The sequence below is a fragment of the Mauremys mutica genome, chromosome 21, assembly GCF_020497125.1.
Source record: "Mauremys mutica isolate MM-2020 ecotype Southern chromosome 21, ASM2049712v1, whole genome shotgun sequence".
Lineage (NCBI taxonomy): Eukaryota > Metazoa > Chordata > Testudines > Geoemydidae > Mauremys > Mauremys mutica.
Genome location: NC_059092.1, coordinates 11,999,206 through 12,018,370, shown reverse-complemented (window position 1 = coordinate 12,018,370; position 19,165 = coordinate 11,999,206). Strand labels below are relative to the sequence as shown.

The following is a 19,165-nucleotide window of genomic DNA, read 5'->3' as shown; positions in this document are numbered from 1 at the left end:
CCACACACCATGACCACTCCGGGTCTCCTTTGTCACCACCCTGGTTTATTGTATTTTATGTTTACAGCAGCGGTGGGCAAACTACGGCCCGGCAGACCATTTAATCCGGCCCTCAGCTCCTGCCGGGGAGCAGGCTTGGGGGTTTGCCCCGCTCTGGCGCTCCCAAACCCCTCACTGCCCCCCCCCTGCACCCTGAACTCCTCATTTCAGGCCCCACTCCAGAGCCCGCACCCCTACCCCCAATTTCATGAGCATTCAGGGCCTGCCCTATAATTTCCATACCCCGATGTGGCCCTCAGGCCAAAAATGACGCCCACTTCTGGTTTACAGGGAGCCGGCAGCATCCCCCTTTGCTTCTGGGTCAGGGTACAGTGGTAGTAGCAGCCAGTTCTGCCTCCCCCCCAAGCTCTTCAACCTGTCAGATGTTCTATAGAAACCCACAGGCACAACCCTCAGTCCCTGCCCCCTTTGAAGGTCTCCTTTAAAGAGGTGCTGCTGGGGACTCTGGTGCCTGTGCCGCAGCCAAGGCCAGGCCTTTTAGAAGAGGCTGATTTCTTAGCGGACCGTAGCCCCGGAGCATACTCCCTCCTGTGGGAAAGACACTCGGCTGCTTGGCCTGGCTGATGTCCCTGGTGCGAGATGCAGGAGGTTAAAATGGAGTCCCAGAGAAGACAAGTCATTTCAGAGGGCAGAGCTTGTAGGAGGCTTGGTGTCAACCAGGAGCACTTGCTCTGCAGATTCCAGCCAGGGTATGAAAATACAGTCACGGAGAGGCTGGGGACAGAGCGGAAAAAAAAATGTCTGACGCCACCCCAAGTCTGAACCGGAAGAGCTCACGCAGATTACCTCAAGTGCTACGAGCCGGAGTCTGGCTCGTGGCCTCTCTACGGTGACCTCCCGGCTCAATGGTGATGCTGCTGTTCGTCACTCTGCACCCGTACCATCCTGCCCAGTACTGGGTGTCCTTTCCTCCGTGTTCGAACAAGATGTGACGAACTCCAGCCTTGTAGTTGTGGAAGGTGTAAGAGATCTGAGGGGTAAGAAAGGGAGGAAAAAAATCTTTCATTTTGCCTGATGGACTCAGCCCCTGTCCTGTGATTGTGAGCATGTCTGTACTGCAAAAATCTCAACACTAAGCCGAGGCAGCCGGTCTCAGAGGCAGGTCAGCCCGGCCCGGCAAGCGGGTGGGTCTGAGAGCCCTGGCTCCAGCCCAAGCGGGCTATTTTTAGCCCTGTAGCAGGAGCCTGGGTCAGTTGATGTGCTGCTATAGGGTGGGGTTTCGTTTGTGTTTTAAACAGCGTAGGCATCCCCTATGGTAAAGTAAGAGCTCTGGCCTTGTGAAGAAGTTAGCTCATGAACATCCTCTCTGAGCTGGAAGAGGGTTAGAGACAGAGGCTTGCGTTGCTCTATACGGAAGGCCAGAAAAGGTTAAAATAAAGTTAAAAATCCAGGCCCTGTCTATAGTCGGATACTAGATGCCCCATGTTCTCCCACATTCAGTTCACCGTGGCAGTGGCTACGTGGTGCAGACGGGCCTGGGGCGTTTAACCACTGTGTTATTCTACCCACGGCACTGGAAAGGATGTAAGCACCTTGCTAAATCAGGACCTTGAGCATCCACTCATGCTACTGCAGGTGAAGAATCATCCCTTGATGTTTTCAAACCAGTTGCAGGGATTTTGACACATCTTCCATTAAATCACCGAGGCCTGGTCTATGCTACTAGGTTTAAGCTTATGGTGTGCACAAACCACTGCCTATCATGCTGGCCAATATCATCTCATTGTTTCCCTGTGCTGCCCCTCTGTATCCCTCTGTTGTCTGTCTTATATTAGATTGGCTGCTCTTTGGGGCAAGGCCTGTCGTCTTGTTCTGAGTTTGCATCACACCTAATGCAAAGGTCCTGGTCCTTGACTTAGGCACTGTTGCAACAACTAATGATGATGATGATTTACTAGCAAAACTCGGCTTCTGGTGGCATAGCCGTGCACACGTCTACGCTCACATCCGAGTCCTGCCAGCACAAACCTGAACTCCTGCCAGTGAAGTGACACGAGTCCCTCCACCTGGACTGTGTGGATGCTGTATTACCTACCCTGGTACCAAGAGTCCTCCAGCAACAGGCCCATGATGCCACTGTCGCTGCGGCAGCGACCGCTCTGCTCTACGTGTTGTACGTTGCAGTGACTGGACGCCTGCCCCCCTTTGCTGATAAACCATTCTAGGGTAGACAAGGCCTGAGGCTAACGTCACTGCACCAGTTACACTGGCTTCATGTTTAGAAGGTTTATCCTCCCTCCTCGCCACGTTGAGAAAACATTGAAATAGAGTGAGCACCCACTTCTCCCCTCTCCCCTGGCTATTCTGCCAGGAAAATCAATCTTCCTGCTATGTCTGAAGTTAAAAAAACACAAGCAGAGAAACACCCCTCCACCCTCTTTACCTCTTCAGCACTTTAGCTAAGTCACACAAAGCACACACCCAATTTCTTAATCCTTTTCAGGTCACCAATCAAACTTCCCTTCTTTTTCTGACAGATTAGCTTCCCCTCTCGCTCAGGGCCAGCTGCTGCTTAGCAATGACTCCTCTGGCTGCCGCCTCTCCCATATAAGTAACGTTGAGGCCCACAGCAGGCACTTGAAAATACTTTCAGGAAAGAGGAACATCACAGGCCTAAAACAAAGGGTGCAGGGAACTCGGATGCAAAATTAAAGACACACTAAAAGAGGAACTACTGGCATTTGACTCAGCTTGGCTTTTCGATACAAATAAAAAAATTGCTTTGACAAAAAACTTATAGCAATATGGCCAGGGAGGATTTGGAAATGCCAGTGCAACAGCTGGTTGTTAGCCAACAGTTCCCAGCAGCAATAGCAACCCAAACAGGAAGAACTAAACCTGAAAGTGAAACTAAACTCGATTCTCAGCTTGTACGGTGTAGAAAACAAATGCCGTTACAGAGGAGGGGAATACAGATCAATTTTCAAAGCTTTTCGGTTCATATTTGATCGGTGATTTGGTGCCAGACATAGATAAATCTGTTTACAGTGTATTTATTGTTAAGCTAAATTCCTGTAGTGGCAGGTTTATTTGAAAATATTTGGATTTTAAATTTTCTCCTTTAAGCCTTGCAAACCAAACAAAAAGTGTTGCTAAAGCAGGAGGCTGAAGTGAAACTACGCCGCTCTAGCTTCACATTCGCCACACTGAAAAATAAACAAACTAGACCAGGAATAGGCACATTCAGTTTTTAAAGTGCTCAGGTTTTAATACTGGGGTTAGCAACAGGCAGGACGTTTGTTTAAAACATAAAATAAAAATGATTCCTCTGACAATGGCATTGTCTGCACTGGGAATTACCCTGATTTCAATCAGTTGTGGCCGGCAGCCAGCCTACATGCTCAAGAGCAAACCCTCCTATACACAAGAAATGCTGCAAAGTCGGGGCTAATACACAGAACAGACACGGCCAGTGTCCCTTAAAATTGGGGTTTATCTACACAGGACAATTGGTCCAGTATAACTTGAGGTGCTGGGTTACAGTGCTGTGCTCTTCCTCTGGATTAAGAGTGGCTTATCTGTTTGGTTTAATTCAATTAGGAACAGGTTTGAAAGAAACCAAAATAGTGTCTACACAGTGGCTTGCACCAGTTTAACTATAATGGTTTAAGAGCCAATTCAAAATTATACTGGTGCAACTTTCTTGTTTAGACAAGTCCCTTGAAACCTCATGATAAAGTTGGTTCAGGTTTCAGAAGTAACTTTGCTCCAGTCTCAATCAAAAGAATGTCCATACAGAGCACAAGGGACCTGACTGGTCATGTTCTCCATTTATTTCAACCCTCCATGTTGAAATAGATGTGGGACGTGCTGAGCGTCTGCGACCCCTACTGAACCCAGCTCACTCTCTCACAGCTGTGTTGCTTCTGCAGGGCCACTATGGAATAACTTTAGCGCTGAAGGCCCAAAGAGAGCAGATGTGCTGGGGAAGGAGGACCCATTGTTATCCAGCCATTGTTCAGATTAGAGTCATGTGTTAAAACCATGGCACTGATCTAAAGCTGCTGCCCACACAGCTAGTCTCTGGATTCCTCACCTCTCTCCACTCTGCATCACTCCACTGCTCTATGACCACTGGTTCGGGACAGAACTCGTGAAGGACGATGTAGTCTGCAGAGAGCAGCTGCACACGGAGTTCATAACGGCACCCACAGTCAAACCTGGCAGCATACCTGGAGAGACAGCGAGAGGTCAGGCACTGGGAAGATGCACACACCTACCGGGACAGTCACCGTTCTGGGGATGCCTGTTGCCAGAGACAAGCCATCCCTGCTCTTAGCATGGCAGGGGTTAGTCATTTTATACAGGGGCTCGGAAATGGAACTGGAGCTAAGCTGAAGCCTGCCAGTGGGATGGGAAAGCCAGCTTGCCCCCCTTATCTGTAATGGCATCTCCAGATCTGTAGTAACCCAAAGGTGGTATTACTATTACCTAGCATTCTTCAGAGTACCTCAAAGAGCTGTACAGATGAGGAGTATCATGATGCCCTGGCGGGGAAACTGAGTCATGTGAGCCAGTGACAGAATTCTGGAGTCCCGGCTCTGTGACTTTCAACACTAGATCATGATCCCTTCCAGACTCAGGAACAGAACCCAAGTCTGACTTGTTCCTTATTAAATTATTACAGTCCCCGGAGCCAGAGTCAAAGAACTCCACTGATGTAGTCCCAGCTAAAATCCAGTCATCCTCGCATATGCAGAGAGTCTAGTTTTTAATGTGCATGCTCACCAGTCCTTGACTACAATATCAGGCCGTATTTCATCCATCAGCTGGTCCCAGTAACCCTCTTTCTTTAGGTCAATGAGCTGAACCTTTAGACACTGCCTGGGAACAGATCACATAAGTTTTTAGCATCACATGCAAGTTGTACATGTGCCTATTTCCTCATCTCTCCACTGGAGTTTAGTGGTTCCTTTTAGTTAAAGCCCAGGGCTCCTCCCTAGATTAGTAACACCCCGGTGCTGTGCGGTACACATGCCGCTAGCCCAGACAGCACATGGTGTCAGAGATGCAGCAGCTAATCCTCACCTTTGACCCCTACTCAACTGCTTTCATTGTGGGTCGCTGGAACCAGACACACACTCAGAGCTTGAATCTGACTACCCCATAGGTTTGGAACAAACTCCGTTCAGTTTTACTGGCAAAGGACCGCGAGGAAAGCTTCTGTCTAGGTTACACCCCATTTACCAAACCTTTACACAAGCTGTTTGGCCAATGCTTTATATTAGAAGAGAAACAAAAACCCGAGCTGTGAGGAGCTTCCCGTCTCCGCTAAAAAGCTCTACTGGTTTTGTGGCCATTGGGTGCCCTGGAGACGTTGCCTGGGTGGCAGTATGTCCCATAAGAGGGCAGAGAGGACGCTCCCTCTGTATCTCCACAAGGTAACTAGTTACTTCTTCCTTTCTATTCCTGGACCCAGCTCCACCCGCCTGCATGGAGTCCGGTGTGTTCTCAAACAGCCAGGGTGCCCTCTTCCCTCCAAGCCCAGCTTCAGAGCATGAGAATCTGATTCTTACCCGTAAGAGGTGACAAAGTATTTGCGCACGTGTGGGCTGGGAAAGTCTCGCCCGTGTTCCCCAGGCAGATCCTCGACTTTCCATTCATCTCCCTCGTTCGATTTCAGAGTCCAGAACTGAAAGCTCTCTAGGAAGGGATCATGAAGGGGACAGTGAGGCCACCCAACCCGCAGACGGAGGGCTCACCCCCAAAAGGGGCAGCAGAAGGTCTGAGAACCTGCAGTTTTCAGCCCTCACCTCAGTTTTCCGTAAGAATCTAGTTTTCACTTTAAAAAGCGAGTCGCGGGGTGGGAGGTGGCAGCTTTGTCCCAGGGATAATTGCAGCAGCCTGGGGATCCATTCCCAGTGATTTCAAGGTGTATCTAGTTTCCCTACTGCAGAGTCTCCTCCTAATCTACGCTACCCATTTCTCCCCTGGGTGAGCCTGGCTGTCAGCCAGCACTATCCCTCACAGCAGCATTCGGCACAGACCCAGCCAACTCATGTGCTGCCGCCACTTTACAGCAGCCTCGTACGAAAGGCTCCCGCTGCACACTTCCACAGCAGGCCACGAGCCTGCCCAACCCCCCTCACCTACCCTAGAGCGACCTGGGTAACAATTCCCCATTGCTCAGCTGCACCGGGGCCACCGCAGGTTCGGAGGCGGGGAGTGGAGGAGCCTAGGGTGCATCAGGCTGCAGCAGCCGGTGATTTTATCACCATGTCATTTAAACTGGCTACACACTTTCATGCTGCCGAGGCCCTGCCTCTGCTGGAGATTTGGTCTGGTTACACCCATAGGTGTAGCTGCACCAGTGCTACCCTTAAGGCTCCACGGATGCAGCTTTACCAGTCTACGCTAATGGTTGCACCAGCACAGTTAAATCAGTAGCCAAACACAGATGACTGTATCCAGGGCAAATCCACAGCGTAGGTGAGGCCTGAAAGATTAGACCTTGGGCAAGGCTATGAACTGACCAGCCTCCTAGCTGCTGGGGAATTCCCCTCCCGCCGCCACTTTCCAATACAAAGGAACAAACCTTCAGCACAAGGATTTTTGAGTAAGTTCTTCTTCAGGCTGCAGAGGAAATAGAAGATCTTCCAGTCCTGGATAGTCTTGTCCCACTTCTCATGATTAAAGCCCTCCCGCTGACACTTGCGTTTCCACACAGTGGCTAAGTTGATCACATCCCGCCAGAGGACACAGACCAGCTGGCAGTTACAGATCAGCTCCCGGGCAGGGACCAGGGAAAAGAGTTCCACCAGGACATCTTCGGGCAGGTCACCGATGTTCGCCATCTTTCTGTGGGCCCAGGGCTCCAGCAGCCTGCAATGCAGACCAGGGAGAGAGTCACCAGGCACATTCCGCCCAGAAAGGGTGGGAACACAATAAGCAAAGCAGATCTCCCATTGAATTGTGGTGGGAGGGAAGGAATGGAAGGAGAAGGAAAGGGAGTTAGGACATGGAAGTCAGATTTATAAAGCACTGCACTAGGCAGACATCCCAGAGTGCTGCACTGGCAAAAATGAGACCCGACAGCCACCAATGTCTCTCACCAAGGGTGAATTGTGGTCCCATTTATTCAAGGCTCTTAAGGCCAGATGTTTAGGTGTATAAAATGCAGATGGGGCTTAGCTGGATGCATGAGTCCCTATGGGAGTCAGGCACCTAACCTGCGTAGGTGATTCTGAAAATCCCCCCAGGCATCTGTCTACGTCTTTAGGCTCCTACATATTTCTGAAAATCTGGCCCTTAGGCCACCTCTACATTGGATTTTGAACCATGTGCTAAAGCCAGGGTGACCAAACAGCAAGTGTGAAAAATCGGGACAGGGGTGGGGAGTAATAGGCACCTATATAAAACACAGCCCCAAATATCAGGGCTGTCCCTATACAATCAGGACATCTGGTCACCCTGGCTAAAGCGAAAGCTAAACTCCATTCACACACAGATCCATTCAAACATGTTTCCAAGTTGTGTTGGCCACCTGCAGGTTGCCAGGGCCTAGCTGATCCCAAGACGCATGGCCTGGCATCTCCCTGGTGGGATTTGCAGCTGTGTAGGAGAAACCTTGTGCAGATGGGTCCTGAGCTGGGCTGCCTCTGCCTACCCGTGGGGCATGCTAGCCCCACCCACGTGTGGGCATCAGTGGATACGCAATGGTAGCCACCCACATCCTCCAGTCAAACAGATTCACTTTGCCCTTTCCCATGCCACAAATCCTGCTTATCTCCCCAGCCCAGACAGTAGATCCTGTGCTCCATCTACACAGGCATGGGCCCTACGACTGCCGCTGAGGTTACCACCTAGTGGGTCTCTGACCAGCCTGGCCATATTTTTTCAAATGGACTTGCCAGTTGCCAAAAAATAATTTAATCTGCCATTGTGGGTTTTTTTTGCTGTGGGTCTAAAGATTTGCATTATTCTCACAACACACTGAGATCACCAACGTTAAAAGTTTCTGCGTCCAACTGAAGATAACCTGCGGGAGTGGGAACGTCGCAGTAAGTGATAACCACTGAAAATACAGCACCTGGCTGCCCTCCAGCGCGCAAGCGGGTTTGCGTCATACGGAGACATGCCCTGTTATTATCTCTAGGGGATCTGGCTCCAGACACTATAGGGAGCTGTTGAAGGGTGGGGGTAGGGAGCTGCCTTGTGGCTGTGGCTGGGGCCGGCTTGCTTTAGGGAGGGGAGCCGATCTGGGTTTGTTGGTTTGTTTTTGCATTTCCAAGCTGGTAACACTAGTTGCCACCTGGCCAAAGGTTTTCCCAGGACGGTCCTGGCCTGGGAAATGTGTCGGGGTGCCCAGCACGCGCCGCACCCCGGATGTACCCGAGAAACGCCAACCCCAATGGGCCCCCTCCTGCCATGCAAAGCCCCCCCCCGCCTCCGGCTCCTGCCCCGCTGCCAGGCGGAGGAACCCGGCCTGGCCCCCGGCGCGGGGAGGCTGCCCCGGCCGCTTGCAGCCGAGATCCAGGCCGCCGAGCCCGGGCTGCCAGCTCGGCCCGCTGCCGCCTGCGTCTCCTCCCCCGGGGCAGGGGCCGGAAGTGCGAACCGGTCTCTCCCTCCCTCCCCGGGGCCCAGACCTCACCCCGCCCCGGCTCCCCCCCGGCCCTCGGGTTCCCCAACCCGGACCCCGCTTCCCTCCTGCCCGGCCGGCCGCTCGCTCACCGCCCGGAGCCGGGGACAGCTGCCGCGGGCGGCCGTAGAGAAGGAAAAGGAAAGTAAAACAGCTGAGCGGAGCGTCACGCCAGGACCGAGCTCCCCCTGCTGTCAGCTCTGCAGCCACCTCTGGGCGCTCGTTTCTACTCCCAGGGGCTGCTCTTTGTACAGCGCCTAGCGCACCGGGGCGAGGGCCACGGCGGGGGCGCCTGGGCGCTACCACAGCCCCAGTAAATAATAAAGCTGAAGAGTGAGAAAGGGAGACAGGTGCTGGGTACTACAGGGACAAGCACACGATAGGAGCACCCAGGCCGCAGCTACGCTGGGAACTCACAGCAGCCTGGTTGGGTCGGACAGGGGGGCCATGAAGTGTGAGGAGCGGCCGGCCTGGCTTCCATCAAAAGCCTCTCGTGTAGATGCAGAACACTGGCTAACTTTTGCTGGTCCAGGTTAGGGGGCCTGCAGGGCAGTGGGAGGTGACCGGAGGCGGCTCTGCAGACAGAAGTGGTGTGTTGCTGGTATAAGCTGTAGCTGCACTACAAGTGCTTTGCCAGTATCTCTGTACCATGGTGCAAATCACTCCTTGTGTAGACATGGCCCGAGCTGGGTGGACAGCCGGAGGGGGGCACCCTTCATGTTACCCGCAGCATCTGTTATCACTTGCATCTGACTATTCTGTTATAGGAATCTGCTTCATCTTAAGGGAAAATGTACTGAACCAGGGAGGAATTAAAGTTACAAGAGGCAGAAGAATAAACCCAATTGAGGAAAAGGAAAAAGTTTCATTGTTAAAAAAATTTAAAAAAAAACCTTCAGAAAGAGGGAACCATTTTTGTGAATTATGCACGCAAGGAATTACTGTTCTTGCCCAAGCCTCTGTCATGGACTAAGAGCTCCTTGGAGAGAAGTGTTTGGAAAGCACCTAGCAGGGAGTGGGCATTCACACAACTGAATAACGAGAAACGTGATTTAGAGAATGAGGGTAAGGGGCTGTCTAGGAAAATAATAATAATAATAATAATAATCACCTTATAAACAAACCCCTCTCCCTCCCCACTTGGATGATTAGGAGTGAAATCATTTTACAGACCTTACTTTTCACCGTCGATACCAAAACCAGTCAAAAAGCTAAGTACATAAGAGCAAATCTTTACAGCTCCTAACAAAACTGAATAGCCACATGTCATAAACAGTTAGTTAAGGGTTAAGGGTTTTTTCTACCTGTAAAGGGTTATCAGGCAGTACCTGTGAACACCTGACCAGAGGACCAATCAGGGACAAGATATTTTCAAATCCCTGTGGAGGGAAGTTTTTTTTTCTGTTCTTTTGTTTTTTTAGAGTCTCTCTTGGGAGTTGAGGGAGTCTAGACATCTTAATCAAGTCCTCCCAGGTTTCTGCAATAAATTCTTCTATTCAAGCTAGTGAGTATTAGCAAGGAACTAGTATTCTTATACTTTTATTTCTGTATTTGCAATTCTGTGTTTTGCTATAGAATTTCTTTAATTCTGTACTGTTATTGCTTTTACTGAGAAAGAAAGGAGGGGGAATTCTCTCCAGAGATTGATAAGTTTAGACCCTGTGTATTGTTCCATCTTGGTTACAGAGACAGTTACTTTCTTTTTATTCTTTAATAAATCTTTTCTGTTAAGGACTTGGTTGATCTTTCCTTGGGTGCATTCTTAGGGAAAGGGGAGGAGGGAGGAGGACGGCATCCCTCTGTAGTTGGATCCCGGTATCTCTCCTAGGAAAAGGGAGGGGGGAGGAAGCAGGGGGGAATGGTTTATTTCTCCTAGGTGTAAGAACTCCATGGATTTGGGGCTCTTGGGATCCCCAAGGATTTTTGGGGAAGGACTGTGTCCCAATACACGTACATTATTGGGTGGTGGCAGCTTTTACCAGATCTAAACTAGGATTTAAGTTTAGAAGGATCCATGCAGGTCCCCATCTTGTGAACCCAACAGCTCCAAGTGGGGGTGAGACCTATGACACCACATGATTGTAAACTTTGTCCTTCCTGTGTCCCTGGGGATAATTACTGTCACTTGTCGCTGGCTTTACTCTGCAAAGCCCCGAGCACCTTCCCGAGCCCTGCATACAGAGCAACTAGAATTATGGGGCCTGTTCCCTTTTGGCACGTCACTCTACTCGGACCACAAAACTAGTTCGGGGTCGGCTCCTGCGAGCTCTCCCTGCAGTCAGAGCTGCTCATGAGGGTTGCAGGCATTTGAGACACCTTGGGCCCGATTTTCAGAAAGATCAAGTTGGGCATCCAAAAAGTGGAGGTGCCCACAAGTTAGAGGCCGCTTTTGAAAATGCAGCTGCCTGCCTGCAGCTGGGGAGGAGAGATGAGCGTGAGACGGTGGGAGGAGGAGGAAACAGGAGTAGAGGCATGGTTATCTCCAGGGGATGAGGAGAGCCCCAGAACTGATGTAGAAGATGACAGTAAGGCAGGGGGCAGATTCGAGAAGGGAACGTCAATTGCACTTAGAGACTGAATTTACTCATGCAGTTCATTGTGAACACAAAACATCATAGTTTGTGAGGATGAGCTGTCAGGTCTTAGCCTCTCCCATTCCCTACTAGCTGGGTATGGAAGGTGGCATCAGCCTACACCCCAACTGGGATTTCTCTGCCCCTGGGGAGCCAGCCCCTCTGGGATCCTCCTTCCAGCTGTTTATACCACCCTCACCAGTGTGGTACATGAGAACCTGCATCTCACAGCCACTGGGTGCCCCTCAGCCAAGCACCTCCAATGCTGCAGCGCCACCCGGAGGTGGAGAGCAGCGCGTCAGGGATAGATACGGGATACAGCTGGAGTGAGCCCTGCACAGCAGGCCCGATTCGGTCCCTCACATTAACGTACAGTTTGGTCTCCCTTTGCTCTGGGCTCTTGCATGAAACAGGCACAAGTTCCTAATGCTGGGGAAATACAGGGTGGCAAAGGGCACATTCATCCTCCCAACACCCTGGGAGGTAAGTGTCAGCAGCCCCCACCCCTCCTTTGACTGGTCAGGAGGCAGAGGCAGAGAGGAGCAAGTGACTTACCCAAGCTCACACAGAGCCGGAATTAGAAACCAGGAGTCTCTGGCTCCCAGACTCATGCACACCCCGCCCCCCAGGTAACTCTCTAGCCAGGTCAGCAATATCACAAGAGCCAATACAGGAGCACCTCCTGGATTGCAGCGGCTGCGGCGCTGTCCCTTTAAGAGGGGAACCCATTCTGCCGGCTCGAGGCTCTAGCAGAGCCCTGCCAGCATTAGTTACTTGCCTGCGACAGACCAATCCAGAACGGTGCCGCCGTCTCAGGAGCAGCAAGTGAGGTAGGAGCTTCTCAGCGTCTCCTGTTCCCCTCTCACTGCCGGGCTGGGATGCTGCTAGAGGCAGGCCTTTTGCACGGCCGCCTCGGCTTGCGCTGCAGCATCCTTGGTGCGCTACGGGCCTTGTTAGGACGGGTGCTTTAACCCTGCAGCGCTCCCTGCTCTCTTTGCAAGGCAGGAGTGCACCTTTACGGCTTGTGCGGATAGGGGAACAGGGCACAGGAAAGGTTTGGGAAGGGCAGGGCACCTGGCAGAGGAGACCAGGGTGTGGGAAAGAGCTGGAATTGGAAGCTGTTAACTTCACCTGAGTCCACAATGAACTGAAGGGGACAGGGGCGGACATGAAAGCAGGGCTGGGGGCCGAGGCTCGGGCAAGGCGGTGAAATGAAGGAGGACCGATGAGTCTGGCTAGTCCGGAGACGCGGTGAGTTTGTCAGTGAGGGTGCCGCAAAGCTGCTGCAGACGATGAAGTCAGCAGGGACTGCAGCCTGCGTGATCGGAGTCTGGCCTGTTCTGCCCTTCAGGAATTTCCTTCATATTAAACACTGAGCTTGTAACTTGGTTGGATGGGAGGATGCTAATACCACCCCTCATAGCTGTGGAATTTTGCCATCTGATGCCAGTGCAGGGCAGATGGGAGACATCCGGAGCTCAGAGCTTTTGGGTTCAGAATACCAACAGCAGTGACCTCTGCATCCTGCCCTGCCTTACTCAAGTGACACAGCACTTCGTGCTGTTGGCCTGGCTGTATTAATGTTGGCAAGGTTTCTCCAACTGGCATGTCAGGTTTGCCCGCTGGGTTCCATTCACTCCCGGCAGCACACAGAAGATGGACCGAATAGAGCCTAGTGCTAGAAGAAAGCTATGATTGGCTCCTGGCGAGTCTGGTCAGGTCCCCTCCAGACTGCATCTTAGTGCAGCCTCTGCAGCTTCTCAACAGCAGGAGTCAGATGGGATAAAAGCACCGTCATGGTGCATCCCATATTAATGACATGCGGTTTGGAATCTGCACTCTCAGTTCCGGTTACTCTGTCGCAGCTGGCTCCAAAGGCTGGGCCAGTGGGAGTGGGCTTGGCTCAATGCCACAGAAGGTTTCTGAGTCTGCACACTCAAGTAGGGCGAGTGCTGAGGGACACGTCTGACCCTGTTGCCAGGATTCCTAGGCCTTGGAGGGAGGAGAGTCAGAGGGGATTCAATTGAAATATTTGCCATTGCACAAAGTGCATCATTCTGTACTGTCCTGTCACATGAGAGCAAAGGGGCCACTCTGTGATACGAAGGGCTTGCAAATTTCAAACACACCCAACTAAATCTGACGCATTGTCAAGGATTTACAGGGTGCCGATCACCATGGTATCTGGACACCATTACAGGGCATACACCAAGACATTAGTCATCTTATGAAGGGAAACCCAACACCCTGCCTGCAACCTTTTATGTGGAAGTGAATCCAATAGCAAGGCCAGGTGTCTTGCAGCTCTTGCTACAAACAGCCAGGTTCCTGCATAAACACATTTTTGGAAGGATTGCATTCCAGAGGCACAGGCTGGCTAGTGAAAATGCCCAACCTCAAGCTTCACCCTTGGGCTGTTACATTTTAATTGTCTTACTTCACTGCCATCGGAAGTCAGAGGCTTCAATAAGAAAGTTTTTGCAGTTCTGTAATAACTTAATATAGGAATAACCTACTCTCATGTTTCAGGGTATAAAGTGCCCAGGGGTCAGGAGGAATTAATTCTGCCTCGAACACTGGTGCCCAACAGCCTGGTGCAACATGGGCTGGGTTGTCTTTTTTCCCTTCCTCTCAGGCTGCAGTCATTGGCTACTGCCAGAGGTGGGATACCAGCCCCGATGGACCAATTACCTGCTCAAGGGGTGTAAATCCTCTCCCCTTGTTCTCAGAAAGCTCCGCCCAGCCTGGCCGGAGGATGGACGCCCTCCCTGAAGCTGTCCTGATCCAGATCCTAGCCTCCATCCCTGCGGTGGAGCTGGTGCTGGTGTGCCGCCTGGTCTGCTGCCAGTGGAAGAACCTTGTGGATGGAGCAGCTCTCTGGATCCTGAAGTGCCAGCAGGAGGGCTTCACCGGGACAGAGCCTGAAGAGGAGGCCGAGAACTGGCAAACGTTCTACTTCCTGAGTAAGAGGAAGAGGAATTTAATCAAGAACCCCTGCGGCGAAGGCAAGTGACTGAACGTTATAACACCTTCGCCTGGCGGGGGGAGGACCGGGCTGGTTACTGAGCATTGTGCATCTCCGATCACTTTCAGAGGCCCTGGGTTGGGGAAGAGATGCAGCACCCATCTCACTGTGTGTGAGACTAAATCAACAGCAGCTGGCCCTGGGGTTCCATTAGCAGGGGTGGTGGCCAGGTGTTGGATCCTCTTTACACAAGCACCTGCTGGGATTTCCAGGAGGGGGGCACATGCTCAGGTCCACGTGGTTAGTGGCCAGTGCAGCATAACAACACTGTGGTGCTTTACCACCTGTGGTGCTTTACTGCACTGTAAGCCACCCTCCCCTACAACCTGGGGGCTTCAGCTCCAGCTTCCAAAGAGGAGGAAGGACTGGGTGCTGGTCAAGGCACAGGACTGCAGGGCCTGAGATTTGGGTACCTTTTGGCTCTGCTACGGATTCAGTGGCAATTCACTTACAGGGTTGGTTTCAAAGGGTTTCTGTTGGGCCAGAATTCTACTGGGGTCTCACAACAAAACAAAAAAACAAGGGGAATTTTCAAAGGAGAACATGGGCAGCGCTTGTTTGAAAATCTGCTTTTAAATGATGTACCCAAGGCTACGTGGTGAGCTTGTGGCAGAGTTTAGAGCTCAAGAACCCCTGGTTTCTGCTCTGCCTATAGACCACTGGATCATGCTGCTTCTGGCTGTATCACTCACCAACAGTTGCTTTGCTTCCAACTTCCCAGTATAACTCTGGACTGGTTCAAATGATCACGGAACCATTGCAATCAACGATGGGGTTTGTAAAAGCTTGTTTTTACCAACCTGACATTTTTGGTCTAAATTTGACCCCAAAAGCAGCTCTCTAAGGCCTGGTCCACACACAAAGTCACAGCAATTTAACATCACACCTTTATTTAATCTGTTGCAATATGTACCTAGACCAGGCTGAAATGCTGGGCAGGGCTCTCTAGTGAAGGGAGGCTGCTAAGACACTGATCAGAGTGTTGGTGCTGAGAATCGAGGGCCAGATTACGATAGTCCTACCAACCAGTCCCTTGCACTGCACATAGTCAGTGGCTCGCTTGCGAAGTAAAGCGCAACCCAAATCGAACTCCCTGCCTGGATCTATTAAAGAAATCCCCACGGAGGAAGGTGAAACCACGTGACTATAACCCAGACTCTCTCTTGTTCTGCTACCTGCAGAGGATTTAGAGCACTGGGGGGAAGTGGAGAACGGAGGCGACGGCTGGAAAATTGAGGACCTGCCGGGAGACTTTGGAAAAGAATTTCCCAGCGATGGAGTCCACAAATACTTCGTCACTTCCTACGAGTAAGGCTGCCCTCTTCCCTGGCTGGGTTCTACCCTACACTGGCATGTGAGGAAACAGGGACGCGCGCAACCGGTATCTTATCTTCCAGGTGGTGCCGCAAGTCTCAGATCATCGACCTCAGGGCTGAGGGTTACTGGGAGGAGCTGCTGGACACAACCCAGCCTAAAATTGTGGTAAAGGACTGGTAAGTTTCGGGGGGAGGGGTTGTGCTGTGCTGGCAGGGAGAGAGGGAAAAGGCCAAGGGAAGCAGAGAGAGGGAGATGAGGAGAGGCTGGAGCTGTGTCTACACTGGGCTTCTTTGACCCCTATTGTTTCCCACCACTGCTTACGTGGGCAGGGGTCCATCAGTGGGAGCAGAGGCAGCAGGTCACTGCTCCGTGCCTCTTGCAGACACACTGGTGAGAACACCAGCCCTGGCTCTGCACTCGCGCTCCTCCCAGCTAGCAGCGGTGGGAGACTGGAACAAGCTCCCTGTAATCCAGGCCGTGGGGGCTTTGCTTTCTGGACATGGCTTGGTGTAGGATGGTGCCCAGTCCAGGCCCAGCTGCACTGCTCTCAGCACCGGGCCTGTTTGCTGAGCGGCTGCGAGGGGCGAGGCTGGCAGCTTGGGTCTCTTTGCAGGTACGCGGGTCGCAGCGACGCCGGCTGCCTCTACCAGCTGCACATGAAGCTGCTGTCGGAGCACGAGGACGTCCTGGCCGAGTACCAGAGCGACACCATCGCCATTCCACAGGACAACGCCGCCGACTGGACCGAGGTGAGTCACGGCGAGCAGCCGGGCAGAGTCAGGGTGACGGGACAGGGCAGCGCATGCCTTGGGGCCGCAGGCAAAGCCTGATGGGAAGGGGCTTCCCTTGGTGAGCTCAGCTGCCGAAGGAGCAGGATGGGGTGAAGGCTGGGTGGTGGGGGAGGTCTTTACCCCGGGGTCGTGTCTCTCTCCTCTTCTGCAGCTGGGAGCATGAGGCTGGGTTCCATGCAGCTCATGAGTGGGTGGGGGAGAGGGAAGTGGCATGGAAGGAGAAAGTCCCTGATGGCTCCAGCGTAGGAGTGGGGCCCGAAGACCATCAGCGAGCCCATCTCCCACCAGCGGCTGGTGACCCCATCCCCACAGGGCGGGGTTCAAAGCCTCGCTCCCCCGTGGGGAGATTCAGGGGTGGCTTGTGACTTCCAGGAAGCCATTCTCTCTCTCTCTTTCTCTCTCTCCTCCCCTCAGCTCTCCCACACCTTCTCCGACTACGGCCCCGGGGCTCGCTTTGTGCGCTTTGAACACGGCGGCCAGGACACGCTCTTCTGGAAGGGATGGTACGGGGTCCGCGTGACCAACAGCAGCGTGACGGTGGAGCCCTAGCTGGGCCATGGCCCCTCAAGCCAGACCGGGTCCCATTCACCGCAGCTGACCCCTTGGGTCCTCCATGGGCTTCGGATAGTTTCTGTGTGGTGCTGCTTCCGGAGACGAGGCGGGAGCTCCAGGCTGAGTGTGTGTGAGAGTGAGAGACTGCATGCAGCTGCCTATCTTTCCTCACTGAGTTACGCAGAGCCTGGGACTAGCTGGTTTGAGGTCCATTCATGCACCAACCCTTAGAAAGCTTTTAAAACTCTCAGTGCTCTCCCCTGCCCCACTCGCCCGACGCCCTTTCAGCCAGCCGCAGCGTCACTTTGGAATGGTGCCAAGGCTGGAGTAGGGGGAACGAGCGAGCTGGCTATAAATAATTCCAGGACCTTCCCTCTCCTTTGGGCTGACGTCACCTCAGACCCTAAACCTCCCTCCCCAGCAGCCACGCTGAACAGTGACTCTCACAGTGCCGCTTACCAGCATCAGATCCAGTCCACTTAGAGAGGGATTCAGGCTTCGTCTGTTCGATGCTTCGAGAGAGAGGCATGGTCCTATGGTCTCAACACAGGACCTGGAAGCCCCAAGTCCCAGTTCTGCCCCTGAGCCCCTCTGGGGCCTGGGGCAAGTCTCTTAGCTTCTCTCCCCATCTATAACAACAGCTGCCTGCCTCCTGGGGGACAGAGCTCGCTGAAGTTTGCTGTGCTGGGTGGCTGGTTTCGTTGTTATTAATAATCATGCAAAGCAGCAGGGAGAAGAGGGCGCCTTTCGTCTTAGGCTGGGCCCAGGAAAGGAACATAAAGATAAAGGTGGAGTCTGCCCTGGAACCTGGTCTAGTTTTGTTAAAGATGAAGCAGCTTAGCTAGTATAAGCCAAAGTCTGGAGAGAAACCAGGACCTGGGCCCAGGCAGGTCAGCTGGAAATAATCCGGATGGGAGAGACAAAGAGAGTGAATGGAACCAGATCCAGCAGCCCCAATGGACCTCTAGACTGGGCTAAATCCTGACCTCAGGCTTTGGCTTTTTTGTAGACAGGAAAGTGGGAAGTTCTTAGAGAAACCCTCCTCTAAAGAGCATCTTCTGCCTCATCCCTTGGGACCCTTGGCCCTCCCTCTGAACCTCCTCTGCATGCTGGACCTCACGTACCAGGGAAGGGCGTGCACGAGAGCCGCTTCGCGGCCGACCCACCAGGGACTGTCCCAGGGACCTCCAGAGCTCAAGGTGTGACCTGCTACCGGCTTGAGCTACAGCTCCTGGGTGGGGAGGGCTGTAACAGGTTCACAGCCTCTGCAAATCAGCCTCTGCCCCACCGACATCTCCTCCTGCTCCCCTCCATCCTCCCCATCTCTCCGCTCTGCTTGCGCCGCTTTTCATGCTAGCCCTGGTGCCTCCTTCCCAGGCACCCTCACTCCCCTCCTCTGGGGGACGTTCTCCTAGACTCCCGACTCCGACGCCTCCGGCGTTTCTTGGGCTTGAAGCTCCTGGGGACTGTATCTGCGGGATGTAGCCCAGGCTCTTACGTCGCGTGCTAGAGATCACAGGCGGAAGGGAAGGCCGGGCAATGCAGAAAGCCACATGCTCCAGAGCTGTGCCCAGGGCCTGCAGCTAGACCCCTTCCTAGTCCGGCTTTTGGAGTCTAGAGAAGCTGCTGCTCAGCGTCACCTGCCCAAAGATGATACCTGGCAGTTTACACGGGGCCTCTGGAAACCACAGATCCACCTCGAATGCACAGGCCTGTATGCCAGTAAACACGTACGTGCAGACGCCCCCTTAATGCCCCTTGACGCAGCTTAGGGCTATGCCACAACACCGAACAGAAAGTCCTAAACTTAGGGCTAGTCTACACTTACGAGCCGGGTCGACGCGGTGAGTTCGACTTCTCGGAGTTCGAACTATCCCGTCTAATCTGGACGCGATAGTTCGAACTCCGGAAGCGCCGCGGTCGACTCCGGTACTCCACCACTGCAAAAGGCGGTGGCGGATTCGACCTTGGAGCCGCGGACTTCGATTCCGCGGCGTCTGGACGGGTGAGTAGTTCGAACTAGGGTACTTTGAATTCAGCTACGCTATTCACGTAGCTGAATTTGCGTACCCTAGTTCGACCCCGCTTCTTAGTGTGGACCAGCCCTTAGCTGAGCCAAGACTAACCCCCCCTCCCCCACCACCCAGCAACCAATCCTAGTGAAAGAGCCTAGGCGACCCCTTCCCTTAAGCAGGCTGACTGCATGGCTAAGCTGAGAGAGAGTGTGAGTGTGTGAGTCTCCTCTTGGCCTCTGCTGTCAGGGCAGGGC

At 52.9% G+C, this 19,165-nt stretch overlaps 2 protein-coding genes and 1 long non-coding RNA gene across 7 annotated transcripts in view; 1 reads left to right on the top strand and 2 right to left on the bottom strand.

Annotated features, from left to right (window-relative positions):
- Positions 1–203: 203 nt before the first annotated feature.
- LOC123354327 (F-box only protein 6-like) lies at positions 204–8,873 on the bottom strand. 2 transcript variants are annotated; one of them, XM_044996263.1, is made up of 6 exons: positions 8,731–8,873; positions 6,596–6,882; positions 5,577–5,703; positions 4,789–4,884; positions 4,097–4,232; positions 204–1,030 (listed from the first exon to the last, which is right to left on the bottom strand). In XM_044996263.1, the coding sequence occupies exons 2-6, from the start codon at positions 6,852–6,854 to the stop codon at positions 848–850; spliced, it is 801 nt and encodes a 266-aa protein (XP_044852198.1). In that variant the 5' UTR covers positions 6,855–6,882; positions 8,731–8,873; the 3' UTR covers positions 204–847. The 2 variants fall into 2 exon arrangements, with proteins under 2 accessions (XP_044852198.1, XP_044852197.1); XM_044996262.1 differs by lacking the exon at positions 8,731–8,873 and adding an exon at positions 8,039–8,387.
- FBXO2 (F-box protein 2) lies at positions 7,777–18,835 on the top strand. Of its 4 annotated transcripts, XR_006574728.1 has the most exons (7): positions 11,923–12,041; positions 13,941–14,216; positions 15,418–15,544; positions 15,634–15,729; positions 16,167–16,302; positions 16,759–18,744; positions 18,794–18,835. XR_006574728.1 is itself a non-coding variant. In XM_044996265.1 (6 exons), the coding sequence occupies exons 2-6, from the start codon at positions 13,967–13,969 to the stop codon at positions 16,891–16,893; spliced, it is 744 nt and encodes a 247-aa protein (XP_044852200.1). In that variant the 5' UTR covers positions 7,777–8,060; positions 13,941–13,966; the 3' UTR covers positions 16,894–18,828. The 4 variants fall into 4 exon arrangements, 3 of the variants coding, with proteins under 3 accessions (XP_044852200.1, XP_044852199.1, XP_044852201.1); XM_044996265.1 differs by lacking the exon at positions 11,923–12,041 and adding an exon at positions 7,777–8,060 and having other exon boundaries at positions 16,759–18,828; XM_044996264.1 differs by having other exon boundaries at positions 16,759–18,828.
- LOC123354330 overlaps positions 11,451–19,165 on the bottom strand; it is a 100,784-nt gene continuing 93,069 nt past the window's right edge. The window contains exons 2-3 of the long non-coding RNA XR_006574729.1: positions 13,903–14,170; positions 11,451–13,203 (exon numbers count right to left, since the gene is read on the bottom strand). This is a non-coding gene — a long non-coding RNA (uncharacterized LOC123354330). The remainder of the gene's footprint in view (positions 13,204–13,902; positions 14,171–19,165) is intronic.

What these genes read in the sequence shown, in the direction of transcription:
- LOC123354327 (XM_044996262.1), bottom strand. Translation starts at nt 8,136, where the DNA reads ATGTCTCCGTATGACGCAAACCCGCTTGCGCGCTGGAGGGCAGCCAGG. An exon ending in CGACGTTCCCACTCCCGCAG is followed by an intron (nt 6,883 to 8,038) that starts GTTATCTTCAGT and finishes TCTGCATTGCAG; the next exon opens with GCTGCTGGAGCCCTGGGCCC. An exon ending in GTGATGCAGAGTGGAGAGAG is followed by an intron (nt 1,031 to 4,096) that starts GTGAGGAATCCA and finishes CTTACCCCTCAG; the next exon opens with ATCTCTTACACCTTCCACAA.
- FBXO2 (XM_044996265.1), top strand. Translation starts at nt 13,967, where the DNA reads ATGGACGCCCTCCCTGAAGCTGTCCTGATCCAGATCCTAGCCTCCATC. An exon ending in AAAATTGTGGTAAAGGACTG is followed by an intron (nt 15,730 to 16,166) that starts GTAAGTTTCGGG and finishes GTCTCTTTGCAG; the next exon opens with GTACGCGGGTCGCAGCGACG. An exon ending in ACGCCGCCGACTGGACCGAG is followed by an intron (nt 16,303 to 16,758) that starts GTGAGTCACGGC and finishes TCCTCCCCTCAG; the next exon opens with CTCTCCCACACCTTCTCCGA.